At 39.0% G+C, this 19,469-nt stretch overlaps 1 protein-coding gene across 1 annotated transcript in view; it reads right to left on the bottom strand.

Moving 5' to 3' along the window:
• The window catches only part of MET (MET proto-oncogene, receptor tyrosine kinase), a 213,239-nt gene that overhangs the window by 101,769 nt on the left and 92,001 nt on the right, over window positions 1-19,469 (bottom strand). The window contains exons 4-5 of the mRNA XM_075345034.1: window positions 15,905-16,039; window positions 14,053-14,226 (exon numbers count right to left, since the gene is read on the bottom strand). Of these exons, the coding sequence (XP_075201149.1) occupies window positions 14,053-14,226; window positions 15,905-16,039 (309 nt within the window). The remainder of the gene's footprint in view (window positions 1-14,052; window positions 14,227-15,904; window positions 16,040-19,469) is intronic.

Raw genomic sequence — 19,469 nt, 5'->3', positions numbered from 1 at the left:
ATGAGGTGTTTTTCAGCAAATTTAACTCTGGCCTGTCTATTTTTGGAATTGATGAATGGTTTGCATCTAGATGTGAACCCTTTGTATTTACTTTCATGGAGTCTTCTCTTTACTGTTGACTTAGAGACAGATACACCTACTTCACTGAGAGTGTTCTGGACTTCAGTTGATGTTGTGAACGGGTTCTTCTTCACCAAAGAAAGTATGCGGCGATCATCCACCACTGTTGTCATCCGTGGACGCCCAGGCCTTTTTGAGTTCCCAAGCTCACCAGCCAATTCCTTTTTTCTCAGAATGTACCTGACTGTTGATTTTGCTACTCCAAGCATGTCTGCTATCTCTCTGATGGATTTTTTCTTTTTTTTCAGCCTCAGGATGTTCTGCTTCACCTCAATTGAGAGTTCCTTAGACCGCATGTTGTCTGGTCACAGCAACAGCTTCCAAATGCAAAACCACACACCTGTAATCAACCCCAGACCTTTTAACTACTTCATTGATTACAGGTTAACGAGGGAGACGCCTTCAGAGTTAATTGCAGCCCTTAGAGTCCCTTGTCCAATTACTTTTGGTCCCTTGAAAAAGAGGAGGCTATGCATTACAGAGCTATGATTCCTAAACCCTTTCTCCGATTTGGATGTGAAAACTCTCATATTGCAGCTGGGAGTGTGCACTTTCAGCCCATATTATATATATAATTGTATTTCTGAACATGTTTTTGTAAACAGCTAAAATAACAAAACTTGTGTCTGAATGTATGTCCTACACAGTTACATTCTCATGAAGGTTAGGAATGTGGGACTGAAACGTTTCCCATTTGTAATTGGATTGCCACATAAAACTTTCACTAATTCACCTCATACTTAAGAGTACCAAGTCCTTCTCTGATACCTTAGCCATTCTGAAAGAGTTTATTTTTACAACCAAGATTTCTGACCAAAATCCTGTGGTAATAGATAAGAATTACTACTAGATTGTGAAGTGGATTTACAGTTGCTCGAGGTACAAAAAATATATATACACACACACATACATATATACATACGTATGTGTCATCGAGGTGCCTAGTCTTGATGATGTGATACCCGGAGAGAAAGCTCCAGCATGATAGGTGCTGAAAGGGTTTTGAATGGGTCTGGATTTGGGTCTGGATTTTAGGAATAACTGGAAGGGCTGGGTGGGACTGGTCATTTCATTATTTCCAATCCATGGTTTGCTGCTCATTTAGAAGGCAGATCAACTGACTCCATTATTGTCTTGGAGTAGAGGTGGAAATACCTCTGGGACGTGAGTCTGCCTGTGAATGAAGGTGAAAAGACTTGTGATACTGTGCAGATCTGTGAGGAGACCTTTGTAAATGGGTGAACCCGTAGATCTGTAGGACTTGTTATTTTATTTTATACTGTTTTGTCAGATAAAGGCTGTTTTTCTTTGTTTACACTCCATTAGGAGTTTATGAAGTTAATAAACCTCCTCCTGTTGAATCAGAGGCACTGCCTGTGTGTGCGCTACCTGCTACTAAAGAATGTAAATTCTCACAATATATATCGCAGAGACCAAAAGCTTTGCATTTTTTTTTAAGTGTGATTACTTATGTTTGGTTGTTGTGATGCTATTTTCCTGGTGATTTTAGTAAAATAGAAGCAAATGGTTGTCAGCTCTAAGGATAAAATTGTGTTTGACATTGTTTATCCCTTTATGTGATAGTTTTCCACATTTACTGGGCCATAGTTTTGCATATTTTGTTATGGGAATTCTAAATTTGCAAACAATTTATTTATTTTCTTTATGTGAATGATTTTTGTATAATACATGGCAAAGACAAAGTGAAATTTATCACCAGATGTCAGGAAGCTTATTATTCCGAAAGTGAAGTCAGGCAAAAGCCAAAAAGAGGTAGCTATGGAATTCAACTGTTCTCAGAGTCAAGTGTCACATATAAGAAAGAAAGAAAGAAAGAAAGAAAGAAAGAAAGAAAGAAAGAAAGAAAGAAAGAAAGAAAGAAAGAAAGAAAGAAAGAAAGAAAGAAAGAAAGAAAGAGAAAGGTTATGGAACAGTTGACAAGTGAAAAAGTGGACGACCACGAAAACGTCCTCCAAAGTTGATCACATTGTTAAGATAAACTCTGTATCTGATGTCCATAAAAGTGCTGTACAGATTTTGCACGAAATGAACAAAGAATATGGGGTCAAAATGAGTCGTCAAACTATGGTGCGACAGCTAAAAGCAGCAGGAATGAATGCACAAGCTCCAGTCAAGAAGCCTTTCATTTCTACAAAGAACCAGAAGGTCTGACTTGAGTTTACCAAAGAACACAGCCAATGAAAAGAGACAGATTGGTCTAAGGTGTTATGCTCGGATTAATCAAAGTTCAATCTGTTTGATAGTGATGACAAGCATTATATATACTGCCCAATTGAAAAATGTAATGATGTAAGGTACCATACACCTACAGTGAAACATGGTGGTGGCAATGTCATGGTTTGGGGCTGCTTTTCTGCATCTGCCATTGGCCTCTGCATAGAATTGATAGAAATACGAATGCACCATGTACAAAGATATATCGGAGAATGTAATGCTGCCACATGTTAAACCAAAGTAGGCAGGGGCTGGAAACTCCAGCAAGACAATGATCCTAAGCACACATCCAATGTAGTAACAAATTGGTTAGGAAAGAAAAATGTTTACCTGTTGCAATGGCCAAGCCAATCACCTGATTTACACCCTATAGAGCCCCTATGGGATGAGTTAGGGCGATGAGTTGGAGCCCGTATCCATAGCAATAAAGATTAATTGAATGCAGATTTGCAAATGGAATGGAGCACGATGTCTCAAGATGTCCTGAATACCCTAGTGGCTTCAATGACCCGTCGTGTGGAGCAGTAATTAAAGCAAGAGGGTATGCTACAAAATACTACGGTATGACATTGTAAACAATGAATTACTCTCTATGTTGTGATTAACAAATAGTATATGCAAAAATATATTGCAGAAAATAATATAATAACTGACAGACAGCATGGATTCCTGAAAGATAAGTCGTGTCTAACCAACATGTTGGGGTTCTATGAGGGGGTAAGCGCAAATCTGGATATTGGTAATGCAGCTGATGTGATTTATTTGGACTTTGCAAAGGTATTTGATTTTAGGGTATATAAAAAGAGAATAGATCCAGTGATGCCAACGTATTGTTACCCCTCTATAAATCACTTGTAAGGCCACATCTGGAATATGGGATCCAGTTTTGGGCTCCACATTTTAAAAAGGACATTCAGAAGTTAGAGTCAGTTCAAAGGCGGGCAACTAGACTGCTACAAGGAATGGAAGGCCTCCCATATGATGGCAGATTGAAAAAGTTAGATATGTTTAGCTTAGAAAAAAGACGTCTCAGAGGAGATCTCATTTATATGTATAAATACATGTGTGGTCAATATAAAGGACTGGCTCATGACTTATTTCTTCCAAAGACAATACTAAGGACCAGGGGGCACTCACTGCGGGTGGTAGAAAAGCGATTCCGGCAGCTAAATAGGAAAGGGTTCTTTACAGTTAGAGCAGTCAGGCTGTGGAATACACTACCACAAGACGTAGTAATGGCAGATACTATAACAGCTTTTAAAAAAGGGCTGGATGATTTCCTCAGTACACACAACATTGTTGGTTATAAATGACTTAGTGACAAAATGTATAATTGGTGGAGGAAGGTTGAACTAGATGGACCTAGGTCTTTTTTCAAAAGCATTTTGGTTACAATTAAGGTCTTGCTAGATGACAGCTTCATGCACTTTCACAATTCATCTCCAGGAAAATGGCATCACAATAACCTGACAGAAGTAATCACACCTTAAAAAAAGCAAAGCTTTTGGTCTGTACTGTATATATATATATATATATATATATATATATATATATATATATATCTCTAATATATAAAGTTGAATGTGTGTATGTATGTATGTACAGTCATATGAAAAAGTTTGGGCACCCCTATTAATGTTAACCTTTTTTCTTTATAACAATTTGGGTTTTTGCAACAGCTATTTCAGTTTCATATATCTAATAACTGATGGACTGAGTAATATTTCTGGATTGAAATGAGGTTTATTGTACTAACAGAAAATGTGCAATCCGCATTTAGACAAATTTGACTGGTGCAAAAGTATGGGCACCTCAACATAAAAGTGACATTAATATTTTGTATATCCTCCTTTTGCAAAAATAACAGCCTCTAGTCGCTTCCTGTAGCTTTTAATGAGTTCCTGGATCCTGGATGAAGGTATATTTGACCATTCCTGTTTACAAAACAATTCCAGTTCAGTTAAGTTTGATGGTCGCCGAGCATGGACAGCACGCTTCAAATCATCCCACAGATTTTCAATGATATTAAGGTCTGGGCACTGGGATTACCATTCCAGAACATTGTAATTGTTCCTCTGCATGAATGCCTGAGTAGATTTGGAGCGGTGTTTTGGATCATTGTCTTGCTGAAATATTTATCCCCTGCGTAACTTCAACTTCGTCACTGATTTTTGCACATTATTGTCAAGAATTTGCTGATACTGAGTTGAATCCATGCGACCCTCAACTTTAACAAGATTCCCGTTGCCGGCATTGGCCACACAGCCCCAAAGCATGATGGAACCTCCACCAAATTTTACTGTGGGTAGCAAGTGCTTTTCTTGGAATGCCGTGTTTTTTTGCCTCCATGCATAACGCCTTTTTGTATGACCAAACAGCTCAATCTTTGTTTCATCAGTCCACAGGACCTTCTTCCAAAATGTAACTGGCTTGTCCAAATGTGCTTTTGCATACCTCAGGCGACTCTGTTTGTGGCATGCTTGCAGAAACGGCTTCTTTCGCATCACTCTCCAATCCAGTTTCTCCTTGTGCAACGTGCGCTGTATTGTTGACCGATGCACATTGAAACCATCTGCAGCAAGATGATGCTACAGGTCTTTGGAGGTGGTCTGTGGTTTGTCCTTGACTGTTCTCACCATTCTTCTTCTCTGCCTTTCTGATATTTTTCTTGGCCTGCCACTTCTGGGCTTAACAAGAACTGTACCTTTGTTCTTCCATTTCCTTACACAGTGGAAACTGACAGTTTAAATCTCTGAGACAACTTTTTGTATCCTTCCCCTGAACAACTATGTTGAATAATCTTTGTTTTCAGATCATTTGAGAGTTGTTTTGAAGAGCCCATGATGCCACTCTTCATAGGAGATTCAAATAGGAGAACAACTTGCAAGTGGCCACCTTAAATACCTGTTCTCATGATTGGATACGCCTGTCTATGAAGTTCAAAGCTCAATGAGGTTACAAAACCAATTTAGTGCTTTAGTAAGTCAGTAAAAAGTAGTTAGGAGTGTTCAAATCAAGAAATTGATAATGGTGCCTATACTTTAGCATCGGTCAAATTTTGTTTAACTGCAGATTGCACATTTTCTGTTAGTACAATAAACCTCATTTCAATCCAGAAATATTACTGAGTCCATCAGTCATTAGATATATGAAACTGAAATAGCTGTTGCAAAAACCCAAATTGTTATAAAGAAAAAAGGTTAACATTAATAGGGGTGCCCAAACTTTTTCATATGACTGTATGTGTGTATGTCCAGGATTGGCATCTGCACCGTCGCAGCTACAGCCACAACATTTTTCACACTCACATGTCTGGACCCCGAGAGCGTCATAGGCTATATTGTGAGGTGAAATTTTAACCCCGCGCGTTTCAATTTACCAATCAATTTTGCTCCTATCTACATAATGGGGAAAAAGTGAAACGAAAAGTGTATCCGCACCGTCACATTTACAATCACGAAATTTTGCAGACACCTCATGTGACCCAGGGAACGTAGTAGACTATGTTTTGACAGGAAAATTTAACCCCGCGCTTTACAGTTACTCTCCAAAAAACATGGCTCCATTAAAGTAAATGGAGACTGGAACTACAGGTTATTAGTAGGAGCTGTGAGTGGTTGCTATAGGAACAAAAGACATTCATAGTATAAGAAGCTTATATGTGAGGTAATAAGATGTCAGTGGGGAGACGGATAGAGAGAGATAGAGAGACAGACAGAGAGGCAGACAGAGAGACAGACAGAGAGACAGACAGAGACAGACTGAGACAAACGGTGAAAGAGACAGACAGAGACAGATGGTGAAAGAGACAGACTGAGACAGACCTGGAAAAAGACAGACCTGGAAAGAGACAGACAGAGACAGACCTGGAAAGAGACAGACCTGGAAAGAGAAAGACCTGGAAAGAGACAGACGGGGAAAGAGACAGACGGGGAAAGAGACAGATGGGGAAAGAGACAGACAGACATGCAGACAGGGACAGAAACAGGCAGACAGGGAAGGAGGAGACAGCCAGAGAGACAAACAGAGATAGATGGGGAAAGACACAGACCTTGAAAGAGACAGACAGGGAAAGAGACAGAGAAATAGAGACAGACAAGGAAAGAGACAGACAGAGACAGGCAGACAGGGAAAGAGACAGACAGGAAAAGACACAGACAAAGAGACGGGGAGACAGACGGGGAAAGAGACAGACCTTGAAAGAGACAGATGGGGATAGAAACAGAGAGATAGAGACAGACAAAGAAAGAGACAGACAGAGACAGGCAGACGGGGAAAGAGACAGATGGAAAAAGAGACAGACGGGGAAAGAGACAGACAGGAAAGAGACAGACCTGGAGAAAGACAGACGGAGCACATTACTTTGCCAATTTAGTTAAATCTGTGGTGTTGAAATATATGTTGTGAAATGCTTCTATTAGCTTAGTTTTTGCCTGTTAATAATTACAATTCTATCTAATTTGTTCTGTGGTTTTTGTGTGCAGAATAAATTTTCGTTAATACATTCTATTTTGTTAACAACAGTTATTAACCAGGGCAAAGCCGGGTAGTACCGCTAGTATTTATATATATAAAACAAATACAGTCTCCTTTGTTAAAGAATTTAAATGTTTTTATAAACATCAGATACTGGTTGGATGATCCATATGTTGTGGACACATAGACACATATTTTTGGATACAAACAGACTTGAATGGCCAAGATTCATCCGGATATGGAAGAGACTAGTCCATACTGCAATATGTTTCACATGGGTCTTCTATGAAGTGGCCTTCTATGAGCCCTGACCTAAATCCTATTGAGCATCTTTGGAATGAGCTGAAACATGCCGTCTGGAAAAGGCAACCTTCAATCACGAGACAACTGGAACAGTTTGCTCTTGAGGAGTGGCCAAAATACCTGTTGAGAGGTGCAGAAGTCTCATTGACAGTTACAGGAATCGTTTAATTGAAGTGATTGCCTCGAAAGATTGTGCAACAAAATATTAAGTTAAAGGACCATCATTTCTGTCCAGGCCTATTTCATGAGTTTTAATTTATAAAAAAAATTCCGTGGAAACAGAAAAGCAATGTCTGACTTTCATTTATTCATTTTCATAGATTTTTTTGTATTACTTTTGTCAGATTCAAGTTATTTCTGTGACCATTGTGGGTTGTTCTTTCATTAAACGAGGGGTACCAACAATTTTGACCACATCTGTATATCTAGGACATGTTGAAGAAATCTCACAATAGCTAGGTTAATTTTACTTTAAGATGTAATATTATCCTTCACATTGCCATATACATGGCTGGTTATATCTCTCTAAATATTTCACTTTACTTCTTATGAATTCATGTGAGGTTCATAACATTTTCTCTATTCAAATCTGAAGCTTCTATATACAAATTCTGTAAAAGTTCATTGGTTTACCCCTTTTTTCCATGAGATCCATCATGTAACATGCAATGCACTAGAAACCAGAGATTGCAGAAATCTGAATTTATCTTTGTAATTTTTGGTGTCAAGATAGATTCTGCAATATATAATCAATACAAGAACTTTTAAGCGTTAAAGTAATATTTTTTTGTGGATTTATGCTGGAAAGTGTTTCTTACAAGGTTGAAACTTGCTTTAACTGTACCTGGTATAATACTCTATAGTTAAAGAGCAATTTAGGCAAAAATGTGGATTTCCTCTTAATGTAAACACAATTGGGCATTTGAATAGATGAGGAGTGGACCATGATGTCTATTTAGAGGTAATGTTTCTAGAATATGTGATAATGAAGGCACCAAACTGCAGTTTACATAAATCTTTTCTGACTTGTTGGTTATCAATGACACACAATTAATTAAAATCATCACACCCGTCATACATATATTTGGGGTTACATAATTACTAATGGTGAAGGTAATGAGACATGAAGCACACATCACTCAGTATCATCCTTGGCTTCCTACGTGCAGCAACCTCTAACACAAGAAGACTGATAGCAGATGTCTTGTAATAAATACTACGTATGTCAACATCAAAGCTTCATGTTTTGCCATAAGAAAATTGGCTAAGCATTTCTGTTGCTCGAAAATGTATAACTGCCATCATTATTTATTGAATTTACTAACTGAAATGAAGAGTACTTAGAAGATCAAGGAGGATTAGAAATATAGTAAATGTTATTAACACATTTTAGATTTTAACAAGGGATAAGGTTCTTCTCTAAAAACAGACCATGTCATGAACACAACTATGGGTCCATAATTCCTTAGGACTATGTACACATATCTTCTGTAATCTGTGTGTCAACGTATGGTGTCTCCATATGGCAACATTATTTGTTTTTGTTTGTTTTTTCTTAATTTGTACATATATCTACAGTAAATTTGTAAGACATTCTTTCTGTAGAAATGGTATTTCAAGGAAGACTATGAATAGAGTTATAACTAAATAGACTGGTAATAATTCCTAACTAGCATGCGGAAATATTTGTGGGAATCACCACCGTTCTTGGAAACGCAGATAATATAATGTAAATCTTGCATATCAGAAAAGTCAAGAGAAGACACAGTGGGGCAGATTTATTATTGTGCTGTAAATGAGATCCTGGAATAAAAGAGTCCTGGGAACTCTCTTGGATGACTTGTTCCATATTTATCAAGCAGCTAAAAGCATTTTTGTGAAGTTTCGAAAGCTACGTCTACAAATACTACATCTAGCAGGGAAGGGCAAAAGCACACTAAGCCTATGTGCCCACATTGCCTTTTAATGTGCAGAAAATCTGCACATAAAAACACATGTTTTGGCATGAAATAACCGCGCATTTTTATTGTGTTTGCACATTTTTCACATGCTTTTTTCCATGCTTCTTTTTATGTCTTTTTACATCATGACGACTGCGGGGGTTCAGGTGCTGTACTTTAAGAGTGCGCTGGGTCGCTGGCTGATCTTACAGCCAAGACCCGGCTCTAGCTGCCAAGAGCAGTTTAACCCTCTAAATGCTGCGGTCGTCACCATGACTCCAGGTTACTGAGGTACAGATCACCTCACAGACCAGGGCACCTACGTCACTGGAGATCCCTGCAGTAAGGTCCCACGGTAAAGATCTATATGGCCTAAGTGCAGGGAACCACAGTGACGTTACAAGGTGAACCGAGTTCATGCCGACTGATCTGCAGGAAACCCTGGTGATCCGCTGGCATGAACTCAATTCACCTTGTGACGTCACCGGAGTTCCCTGCAGCAAGGTCCCGCGGTAAAGACCGCGAGATGAGAAAATGGCTGCAGGGAACTACACTGACGTAAAAAAAACACATAACAAAGCACAAAAAAAGCAACGTGTGCATTACACATGCATTTTTTCCAGCGTTTTTCACTGACTCCATTGAAGTCAATTGGTGAAAAAAATGCAGAAATTATTGACATTCTGCTTCTTTTTCAGCAACAAAAACTGCAAAGAAATAAGAAGCAGTGTGTGCACAGCAAGTGAGGATTCTCATAGACTTTGCTGGGATGCTTTTTCCTTGCTTTTATTGCCTAAAAAAGCAAGGAAAAAAAAGCATGAAAAAAGCAACGTGGGCACAAGACCTTATAATACTATTTTAATATTAAGCAATGGGGAAGAATGGCGTTGGAATTTTTTCCGATAGTCACAAAATCGCTTTCAAAGTATACCATTTGTTATAATAATCTCTGTAGAGAGTGGCCCAAACATAATAATTGAGGTGTTTTGGGGAATGTATAGTTGGAACATATTTACATTTAGATTACAATTTGTTAATAATCAGAACACATGTATGATATACACTACAGTTCAAAAGTTTAGGGTCACTTAGATATTTCCTGATTTTTTAAAGAAAAGCACATTTTTTTCAATGAAGCTAACATTAAAGTAAATAGAAATACACTCTATACATTGTTAATGTGGTACATGACTATTCTAGCTACAAACGTGTTTTTTAATGTATATCTACATAGGTGTATTGAGGCCTATTTCCAACAACTACAACTCCAGTGTTCTAATGGTACATTGTGTTTGCTAACTGTGTTAGACGGCTAATGGATGTTTAGAAATCCCTTGAAAACCCTTGTGCAAGTATGTTAGCACAGCTGAAAACAGTTTTGCGGATTAGAGAAGCTATAAAACTGACCTTCCTTTGAGCTAGTTGAGAATCTGGAGCATTATATTTGTTGGTTCCATTAAACTCTCAAAATGACCAGAAAGAGAACTTTCATGTGAAATGCGACAGTCTATTCTTGTTCTTAGAAATGAAGGATATTCCATGTGAGAAATTGCCAAGAAACTGAAGATTTCCTACAACAGTATGTACTACTCCCTTCAATGGAGAGCACAAACAGACTCTAACCAGAGTAGAAAGAGAAGTGGGAGGCCCCGCTGCACAACTGAGCAAGAAGACAAGTACATTAGAGTCACTAGTTTGGGAAATCGATGCTTCACAGGTCCTCAACTGGCAGTTTCATTAAATATTACCCGCAAAACACTAGTGTCAACGTCTACAGTGAAGAGGCAACTCCGGGATGTTGGCCTTCAGGGCAGAGTGGCAAAGAAAAATCTATATCTGAGACAGGCTAATAAAAGGAAAAGATTAATATGGGCAAAAGAACACAGACATTGGACAGAGGAAGATCGGAATAAAAGTCTTATGGACAGACGTATCGAAGTTTGAGGAATTTGGATCACACAGAACATTTGTGAGATGCAGAACAACTGAAAAGATGCTGGAAGAGTGCTCAACGCCATCTGTCAAGCATGGTGGAAGTAATGTGATGGTCTGGGGTTGCTTTGGTGCTGGTAAAGTTGGAGATTTGTACAATATAAAAGGGATTTTGAATAAGGCAGGCTATCACTCCCTTCTGTAATGCCATGCCATACCCTGTGGACAGTGCTTGATTGGAGCCAATTTCATCCTGCAACAGGACAATGACTAAAAGCACACCTCCAAATTATGCATGAACTATTTAGGGAAGAAGCAGGCAGCTGGTATTCTATCTATAATGGAGTGGCCAGCCCAGTCACCAGATCTCAACCCTATTGAGCTGTTGTGGGAGCAGCTTGACCATATGGAACGCAAAAAGTGCCCATCAAGCCAATCCAACTTGTGGGGGGGGGCTTCTGGAAGCATGGGGTGAAGTATCTCCAGATTACCTCAGCAAATTAACAGCTAGAATGCCAAAGGTCTGCAAAGCTGTAATTGCTGCAAAGGAGCACTCTGTGACGAAAGCAAAGTTTGAAGGAGAAAATTGTTATTTCAAGTAAAAATCATTATTTCTAACCTAGTCAATGTCTGGACTATATTTTCTATTCATTATGCAACTCATTTGATAAATAAAAGTATGATTTTCATGGAAAAGACAAAATTGTCTGTATGACCCCAAACTTTTGAGCTTTTGTATACACCAAGAATGACATATAAATGGGGAGTGAGTTTTGCTCTCCGCACCCTTTTCACAGCTCATTTTAGTGGAGATCAACTGCAAGGAAGTCTCAAGTAATGGACAGTCATTGAACCATTTTTTGGAACAAAGCCATGTTTTTCTAATTCTATAAAAGCCCTTTAATATGATATTAATACAGGTTATATAATAATGATGTATACTCTGGGTGGCTCATAATTTAGGTTATATAGTAAAAAAAAAGCCTTCTAATGCTTTCATATTGTCATAAACTGTTTAGCTTGAAGGGACTTAATCTTACAGAAAAATACTGTGAGAGATAAGCAAATAAAATCTTCCTGTCATCACTATGTGACAGATGCAATTTATATAAGCAGTCCGGCTAATGAATCGTCACAAAAAATGATTTCTATTGCTGCATTAATCATTCTCACTACATCTAGAAATGAATCTAATTAAAGGATACACAGGAATAAAAATAGTATAAAAGTAAATAGAAACAACACTTAAATCTGTGGCTGCGCAGTGGAAATGGAGCTCATCTAATTGCATCCATTGCCACAGTGGAAATGCTCTTAAATACACCAGATACAGACATTTCTTAATTGCAGTTTAATTTGTTCATCATTGACAAGAATAGCTCATTAAAATTAACTATCGCGTATCTAGACAATACCTAAATCTCTGCTATATACATTATGAAAGGCATTGTTAGGTCCAGTTACATGGCTAAATTAAGGCTGCAACACTTAAACCCCATGCAACGCAGCAGAACAACTTTCCATTAACATAAATTTGTATCAGTTTGGTAGAATTGTGGAAGGTTGGGTGGTTTTGTGATATTGACTCTCAAACATGGTAAAATAGTACATAAATAAGCAATTAACAGGCTCACATTTCTAGATGTTTCCATATTTGTGTGCTTTTATTTGTCCTAAGAAAACAGATGGCAGTTGAGATGAGTGTCTTTGTATTTTTGCAGGAAGATGTTGTAAACTTCTTATTACAACGGCACTTTAAAGGCAGTAACAAGATGGAGGTGACATTTTCAAAATACAAAAAAAGTCCCCAAAAATCTGAACAGTAAACCCACACCCATTAATCTTGTTAAACCTAACTATAGAATGCTCTTATGCTCTCTACTACTCATTCCACTCTTGGAATATACCCAAACTAATGTGGGTGAAAGATGTTAATTATTGGGTATTGTGGCCGAGGTTACTATCACCTTAAAAGGTGTTGTCCGGGCCTTTTAAGGTTCTGATCGGTGGGTGTACAAGCCCTGGAACCCCCAACGATTATCTGTTTCCAGTGCTGGTGATGACTAAAACTGATCAATTGTAGAGCTACACAGCACATCTCCTTCCTTAATTAAGAACTAGAGAGAGTATACCTATCTGTAATAGTCAAAATGTATTGTATGAAATTTATTGAATGACTTTAAGGCTATGTGCGCATGTAGCATTCTGCCCTGCAGAAATTTCTGCAGCGATTTGAACAGCACACATGCGCTTCAAATCGCTGCAGAAAGAGTCCGTAATGGAAAAAAAAAAAGCCGATTTCATGCGCTCTGAGTACAGCCCCTCCCATAGACAGAGCGGGGACTGCATGCAGAGCGCAGGAAAGAAGTGACATGTCACTTCTTAGAACGCGCGCTTCCGGCAGCAGCTGAAGCGCTGCGCTCTAATACGCCACGTGCGCACGGCTCCTGCATAATCTTCATAGATAATGCTGGGGACGCAGGACGCATGCAGTTACGCTGCGGTGCAGATCGCAGCGTCACTGCATGTAAATACGCAACGTGCGCACATAGCCTAAAACTGGCAAGCAGTAGTGGATGGCACAAGACCAAGATAGCCTATCTCGTATGGGCCATGTCCAAAGACCCATATGAGTCAGTCTAGAAAACATTTTAATACTTAAACCACATTATGATGATTTATGTAGCTCTAATTTGTTATTAGAGTTTTGCTACCCCTTCCTAGAGCAGCATGATATAGGGACAGAGACCCCAATTACAGTGGTGTTTTACTTACTGGGCTGCTTGCTGCAGTTTTTATAAAAAATACTCTTTTATGTTCTGATCTACCAATTCTCTGAATGCTGAGCTTTGTATAGCTCCACCCACACTTCACCCACAAAACTGATTGGCAGCATGCTTAGTACACTGTGTATAGGCAGAAAGCTGACAATCATTGGTGAGCGGCAGGGTTTACTGGGCACAGGAATAAGGATTACTAATATGTACAACAAATACTGTGCAAGCGTCAATAATATTCTCACATATGTGAACATCTATTTCTTTACCTTGCTAATGACAGGAGAGCAGATGTCTGGAGTCCATTCTTCATTAGAACAGTCCTGTTTTGTGGAGCAATGGTCTTTGCACCAGCCGCACTTCATGTATGTAGGTGTGGAGAGGCAACTGCTGCAGGACCTGTGCTGTTCACAGCCGAGTCCCAATAATGGCACCTTTGTTATCTGCAATACACAGATCTAGAAGTGAACAGACGCTCCCTGCATGCACTGACATCATGGCTAATCCATATGCTTGAAGGAGGATTTCTACATTTGCCTTTTTAGTAATCATCATCATATTGATAACCTGCTTGTGAAAACACTAGCACTTTTAACAGCATTTTTGCTGTTATTTTAATGACATTTTTACAAGCATTTTGTAATCTATTTTTTATTTTGCAGCCCGTTAAAACATGCATTCTTTCTGGCATTTATCAAGTCCCATAGAGAAACCCATGGGAAAACATCGAGAATAGAAACATCTGTATCATTCATTTTTTTAAAAGAAAAAAAATACTAAAAGTTCAAAGCAAAACCCCATAAACACCTAAAGCAAAAATATTTTATAAAGTGACATTGTAAAGTAAAAATAATATCTTAAAGGGGAATATATATATATATATATATATATATATATATATATATATATATATAAAATATGTGTATTTGTGGTTACAAAAGCTAAATGGTGAAAAATGTTTAAAGAGGTGGTTCACTTCTTTTCATTACTGGCCACATCGATATTATGTTAAGAAACAAGGTTTCTCTCAAATACCTTATGTTGCCAATAGTGCCTGTGAGTGGCACTATTGCAGGCCGCTCACTCACTTCCCGTGACCCCCCATGCTGTGTGTACCCCTGATGTGCAGTGATGTCATGTCAACTGAGGCGCACCGCAGTCTTCCTGAGTGACTGGACTGTGGGCGTCATTTCACCGCTCATCACAGCCCAGCATGTTGCGTGCTCTCTCCTTCACTGCAGAGCGCTACAAGCACGAGCGACGCTGGGCTGTGATGAGTTGTGAAATGACGCTCACAGCCAAGTCACTTGGGAAGACTATGCCTCGCCTCAGTTGATGTGACATCACTGGACATCAGAGGTTACGGAGTCCGGGGGTCACGCGAAGGGGATGAGCGGACCGCAGTAGCGCCGCTCACAGGCACTATTGGCGACACAAGGTATTTGAGAGAAACCTTGTTTCTCAACATAATATCGATGTGGCCAGTAATGAAAATGGGTGAACCACTTCTTTATTGAAACTCAGATGGAAAAATAATGTTTAACCCAAAATATATGCATTAAAGTGAAAACAAATGTCCCCAAAGGTGGACAACCCTTTAAAGTAACTTCAGATAGTCTAAAACCCCCCACTAACAAATATCCTATTAAAAATGCTGCATGTGTGAAACCTTGGCTTGCTCCGTGTTACATTTTGCAGTGACATTAAACTAGTTTTGTTCTCCTGTTGATCTCATATAATAAAGAATGTGAATATCATGGACTTTTACTGTGGTGGAGGTTTCCTGCCAAGTAATTCTTACACAGTAACATTCACAGTAATCAGATATAAAAGCAATAAAAAGCGCAGCCACTTCCTTGTGATAATGAGTATGGCGATGATATAAACCTATGTTTGGTTAATGCCTGACTTACTGAAATTAGCGACCTGCGGTACAAAATGATGTTAACTGACATCAATCCAAATCAATCCAATCAAAAATGACTGCAATCCAATATATCAAGAGAGACAGCTCTTAAATAAAACGTTCTGTCGAGACGTGTATCAATCACAATGTATATTATTATGCCCATTATGATGTTTCAGTAATTCTATATAGAACTCTGGTTGGCACTGCCCTACCTTCATTCCTGTGCTCACTAACATGTATCCACTATTTTTGGATGTTTCATTAATAAGTACTGTTGGAGAAACAGGACAGGTATCAAGTGGAATATTAAGGTGGGGTTGAGCATGACTAGAACGTGAAACAACCACCTAAAAAAAAAGACAGAAAAGATTTTTAGTAGTCACATCATATATGTGGAGTACAACACTCAAATGTATTATTACTCTGATACATATTAGGGAGGACCTTGACAATTGCTGTAACATTATCAAACACTGATTCCTTACTTCTAATATTTGGTTATATCATATTTTAGGAAATGTGGCTAGTGATAAGCAAATACTACCATGCACAGGTGTTCGGTACTCGTAACGAGCATTTCGATGCTCGGATGAGTTTAACTCATGTAAGTAATGGAAGTCAATGGGAAACTTGAGTATTTTTAAAGGGAACCTGCCAGGTGCACTATGCTCCCAGAACCACAAGCAGTTCTGGGTGCATATTTCTAATCCCTGTCTAACAGTCCCAGTATCTAGTAGCATAGATAAAGGGATCTTTAGAAAAAGTATTTCTAAAGATCTTTTATCATATGCTAATGAGGCCAGCGACTAGTCATGAGGGCATTACTTCCCCCAACTAGTCCGCCCTCTTAGTATGGTAGCACACCCACAAGGGCGTGCTAATATGCTACTCAATGCAGCATCACCAGTGGTGACGTGCATACCTGTGTCTGCTGTCTCCGCTGTTCAGAAGCCCCAGCACTACCGGTCATGCACAGTATAAAGTCGGGTGTACGCGTCCCAGCCTCAGCAAGGTCTAGTGCGCATGACCAGAAGTGCTGGGGACATCTGAACAGCAGAGACAGCGGACACAGGTACGCACGTCACCGCTAGTGATGCTATGTTAAGTAGCACGTTAGTACAACCCTCTGAGCATGTTACCATGCTAAGAGGGTGTTGTAGCTGTTCTGTTTTGTCACAAGTCAGCTTATGGGATCACCAGTGAGGTTCTCTTGAGTTAGGCCTCTTCAGACCTAATCAAGATCGAGCGCTCGGAGAGAAAAGACCAGCATCCATGTGGGCATGATCAATTTCTTCTGTTTATTTCATCAAAGTACAGTTTATTTATACCATTTACAGATCAATGTGATATTGCAAAAGAAAAAGAAAAAAACTTCGAGCTGAACTTTACTAATTGTTCATATGACCTTTAAGTTTTAGCAAAACAAAAATGTAGAGTCATGCATATGAGATAAGAAGAACATTTAGAAACCATAATAATCCTTGAGTCTGTCTCTTATTCCGTAGGCTCCATAATGACTATGAACTACCATCAGATATACTTACTAATAACAATAAATCTTTAATAAAGAAAAAGAGAAACTATTAACCCTTCTATATCAATTTCCCCCTTTTGTAAATGGTATAACCTTCACTACACGGTCAGTAGGCGTCCAAACAGGAGCTGCTGGCTCATGGGCCTAGTACCCATGAGGGGTCTTCCTACCACTTCACCCATCCACCCTCAGTGTGGACACCTACTCCCGGTCAGCAGAGGCCATTTGGGGTCCGTAGTAAACTACAGAGGGTTCAATGCTGGGACTCTTAGAACATACATTATTCAATAGTTTAGGTAATGCATATATCAATGTTTTTACAGCTATATAAAGCAGTAGACAGAACAACAATATTTGCATACAGGTTTGTATAATGCCAGAAACCCAACCTGCTATGCCTTTAAACCAATTGGCTGGATTCATAAAAGAAAATGTATTTCCCCACCAGGAGTCCTTGTTGGCATCGTGCTCTTTTAACCATTTATCCCTAAGTTCACTTGTTTTCTGTATATCTGCTCTAACCTGGAGGTTGCCTGCAGGGTCAATGTAATGGCAACAGGCAGGACCAATTATTTGACACATTCCGCCGTCTTTTGCTGTCACAAAGTCTAGCACTATAGTATGCTGGTTAGTGACTACAATTAATTGTTTTTGTATAGCATTGGTAGCATTTAGAATCTCAAGAACCCGAAAAATTTGATCATCCAGGTAGTCAGTGGACTCTACTAGCTTGTCCCACATTTGCATTAAGAAAGGGTGTATGAAAATAGCACTAAATACCTTATTTGCTTTTCCCAATTCTACTACATGAGGCCTACCATTTGGCCGGGGTTTATTATCTGCTGCTCGTTTATACAAGGTATGAATTGGGACAGCTGCTACATCTACTTCACTATGAGGAACTATGAAAGTGGCTGGTGTAAGTCTGGCAAGTGTGCAGACCCCTCTCATGTCAGGGCTCACCCACTTGTGAGCACGATTCCCACAAACCAAAAACACTCCCTCTGGGAAAATACAAAAGTGAGTTTGACTTTGTACACAATAAAGCAGATTCAGAAGCCCCTTCATGACTTTATGAGCACACCACGTATTGTTCATTTGTTTTCCGGTCATACCCGAGATACAGCTACCCCGCTCCCTCCTAAAAGTCCGTCTAATAAATGATGATGTACAGCCCTCAATACCCTTCTGATATACTGTCTCATTGTCCTTGGTTGAGTCATGTGTATGTATATAGAAACAGTTATTGTCTTCTCCACAATTTCCAACACCATTGTATTGAAGACTGAACCATAATCCATCATGGGGAATGGGGCCCGAATGAGGAATCTTAGTCTTTATTTTGGCAATTATGCCCATGTCTGAATCGTATTCCATCCACCACGAGTATCCATCGGGTCGAGTGATATTTAGCTGGAACCAGGGTTTAGTGACCCATCCAACTATAGTCAATGTAGCAGATACATCACGAGGTACATCTTCTCCCAAAAATCTAGATTGAGTCCAGGTTTCATTGTGTATACAGTCTGGTACCAATACCTCCTGTGGTTCCAGAGGTAAGGCTAAATAAGGCATAGTCTTTGAAGAAATAGGACTGTGTGTGCAGATCCAACAGTCTTTTGGCTTTTCTCCCTCCATGTCCTCAGTAAGAGAAATATGGTGGCGAATGAGTTTATTATCCCAGTCCGTATTAAAAAGTTCGCTCAGTGTCTTTGTTTGTTGCAGCAACCCTGCTACACCTAGCACTTGTCGGGGGAAGTAACGCCCTTGTGTCTAGTCACTGGCCTCATTAGCATATGATAAAATATCTTTAGAAATACTTTTTCTAAAGATCGCTTTATCTATGCTATTGTATACAGGGACAGTTAGGCAGGGATTAGCAATAAGCACTCAGAACTACTTGTGGTTCTGGGGGCATATTGTACCTGTCAAGCTCACTTTTAGGAAGATTTTCCCAAAAAAATGCTCAAGTTCCTTATTGACTTCCATTACACTCGGTTATGAGTCCTACCCGTCCGACTGTCTAACTGCTCATTACGAGTGACTAGCACCCATGAATGATAGTGCTCATTCATCAGTAAATGTCAGATATATATATATATTTATATATATATATATATATATAAAAACAATCAAATATAAATATATATATATATATATATAAAAAACAACCAACAAATATTGCTCACGACAGTGGAAAATATAGTTGTAACTTAGTAACTCAGAGATGGTACGTAGTGTTA

Source organism: Anomaloglossus baeobatrachus, chromosome 4 (genome assembly GCF_048569485.1).
Source record: "Anomaloglossus baeobatrachus isolate aAnoBae1 chromosome 4, aAnoBae1.hap1, whole genome shotgun sequence".
Lineage (NCBI taxonomy): Eukaryota > Metazoa > Chordata > Amphibia > Anura > Aromobatidae > Anomaloglossus > Anomaloglossus baeobatrachus.
This window is presented reverse-complemented; position numbering and strand designations above follow the sequence as displayed.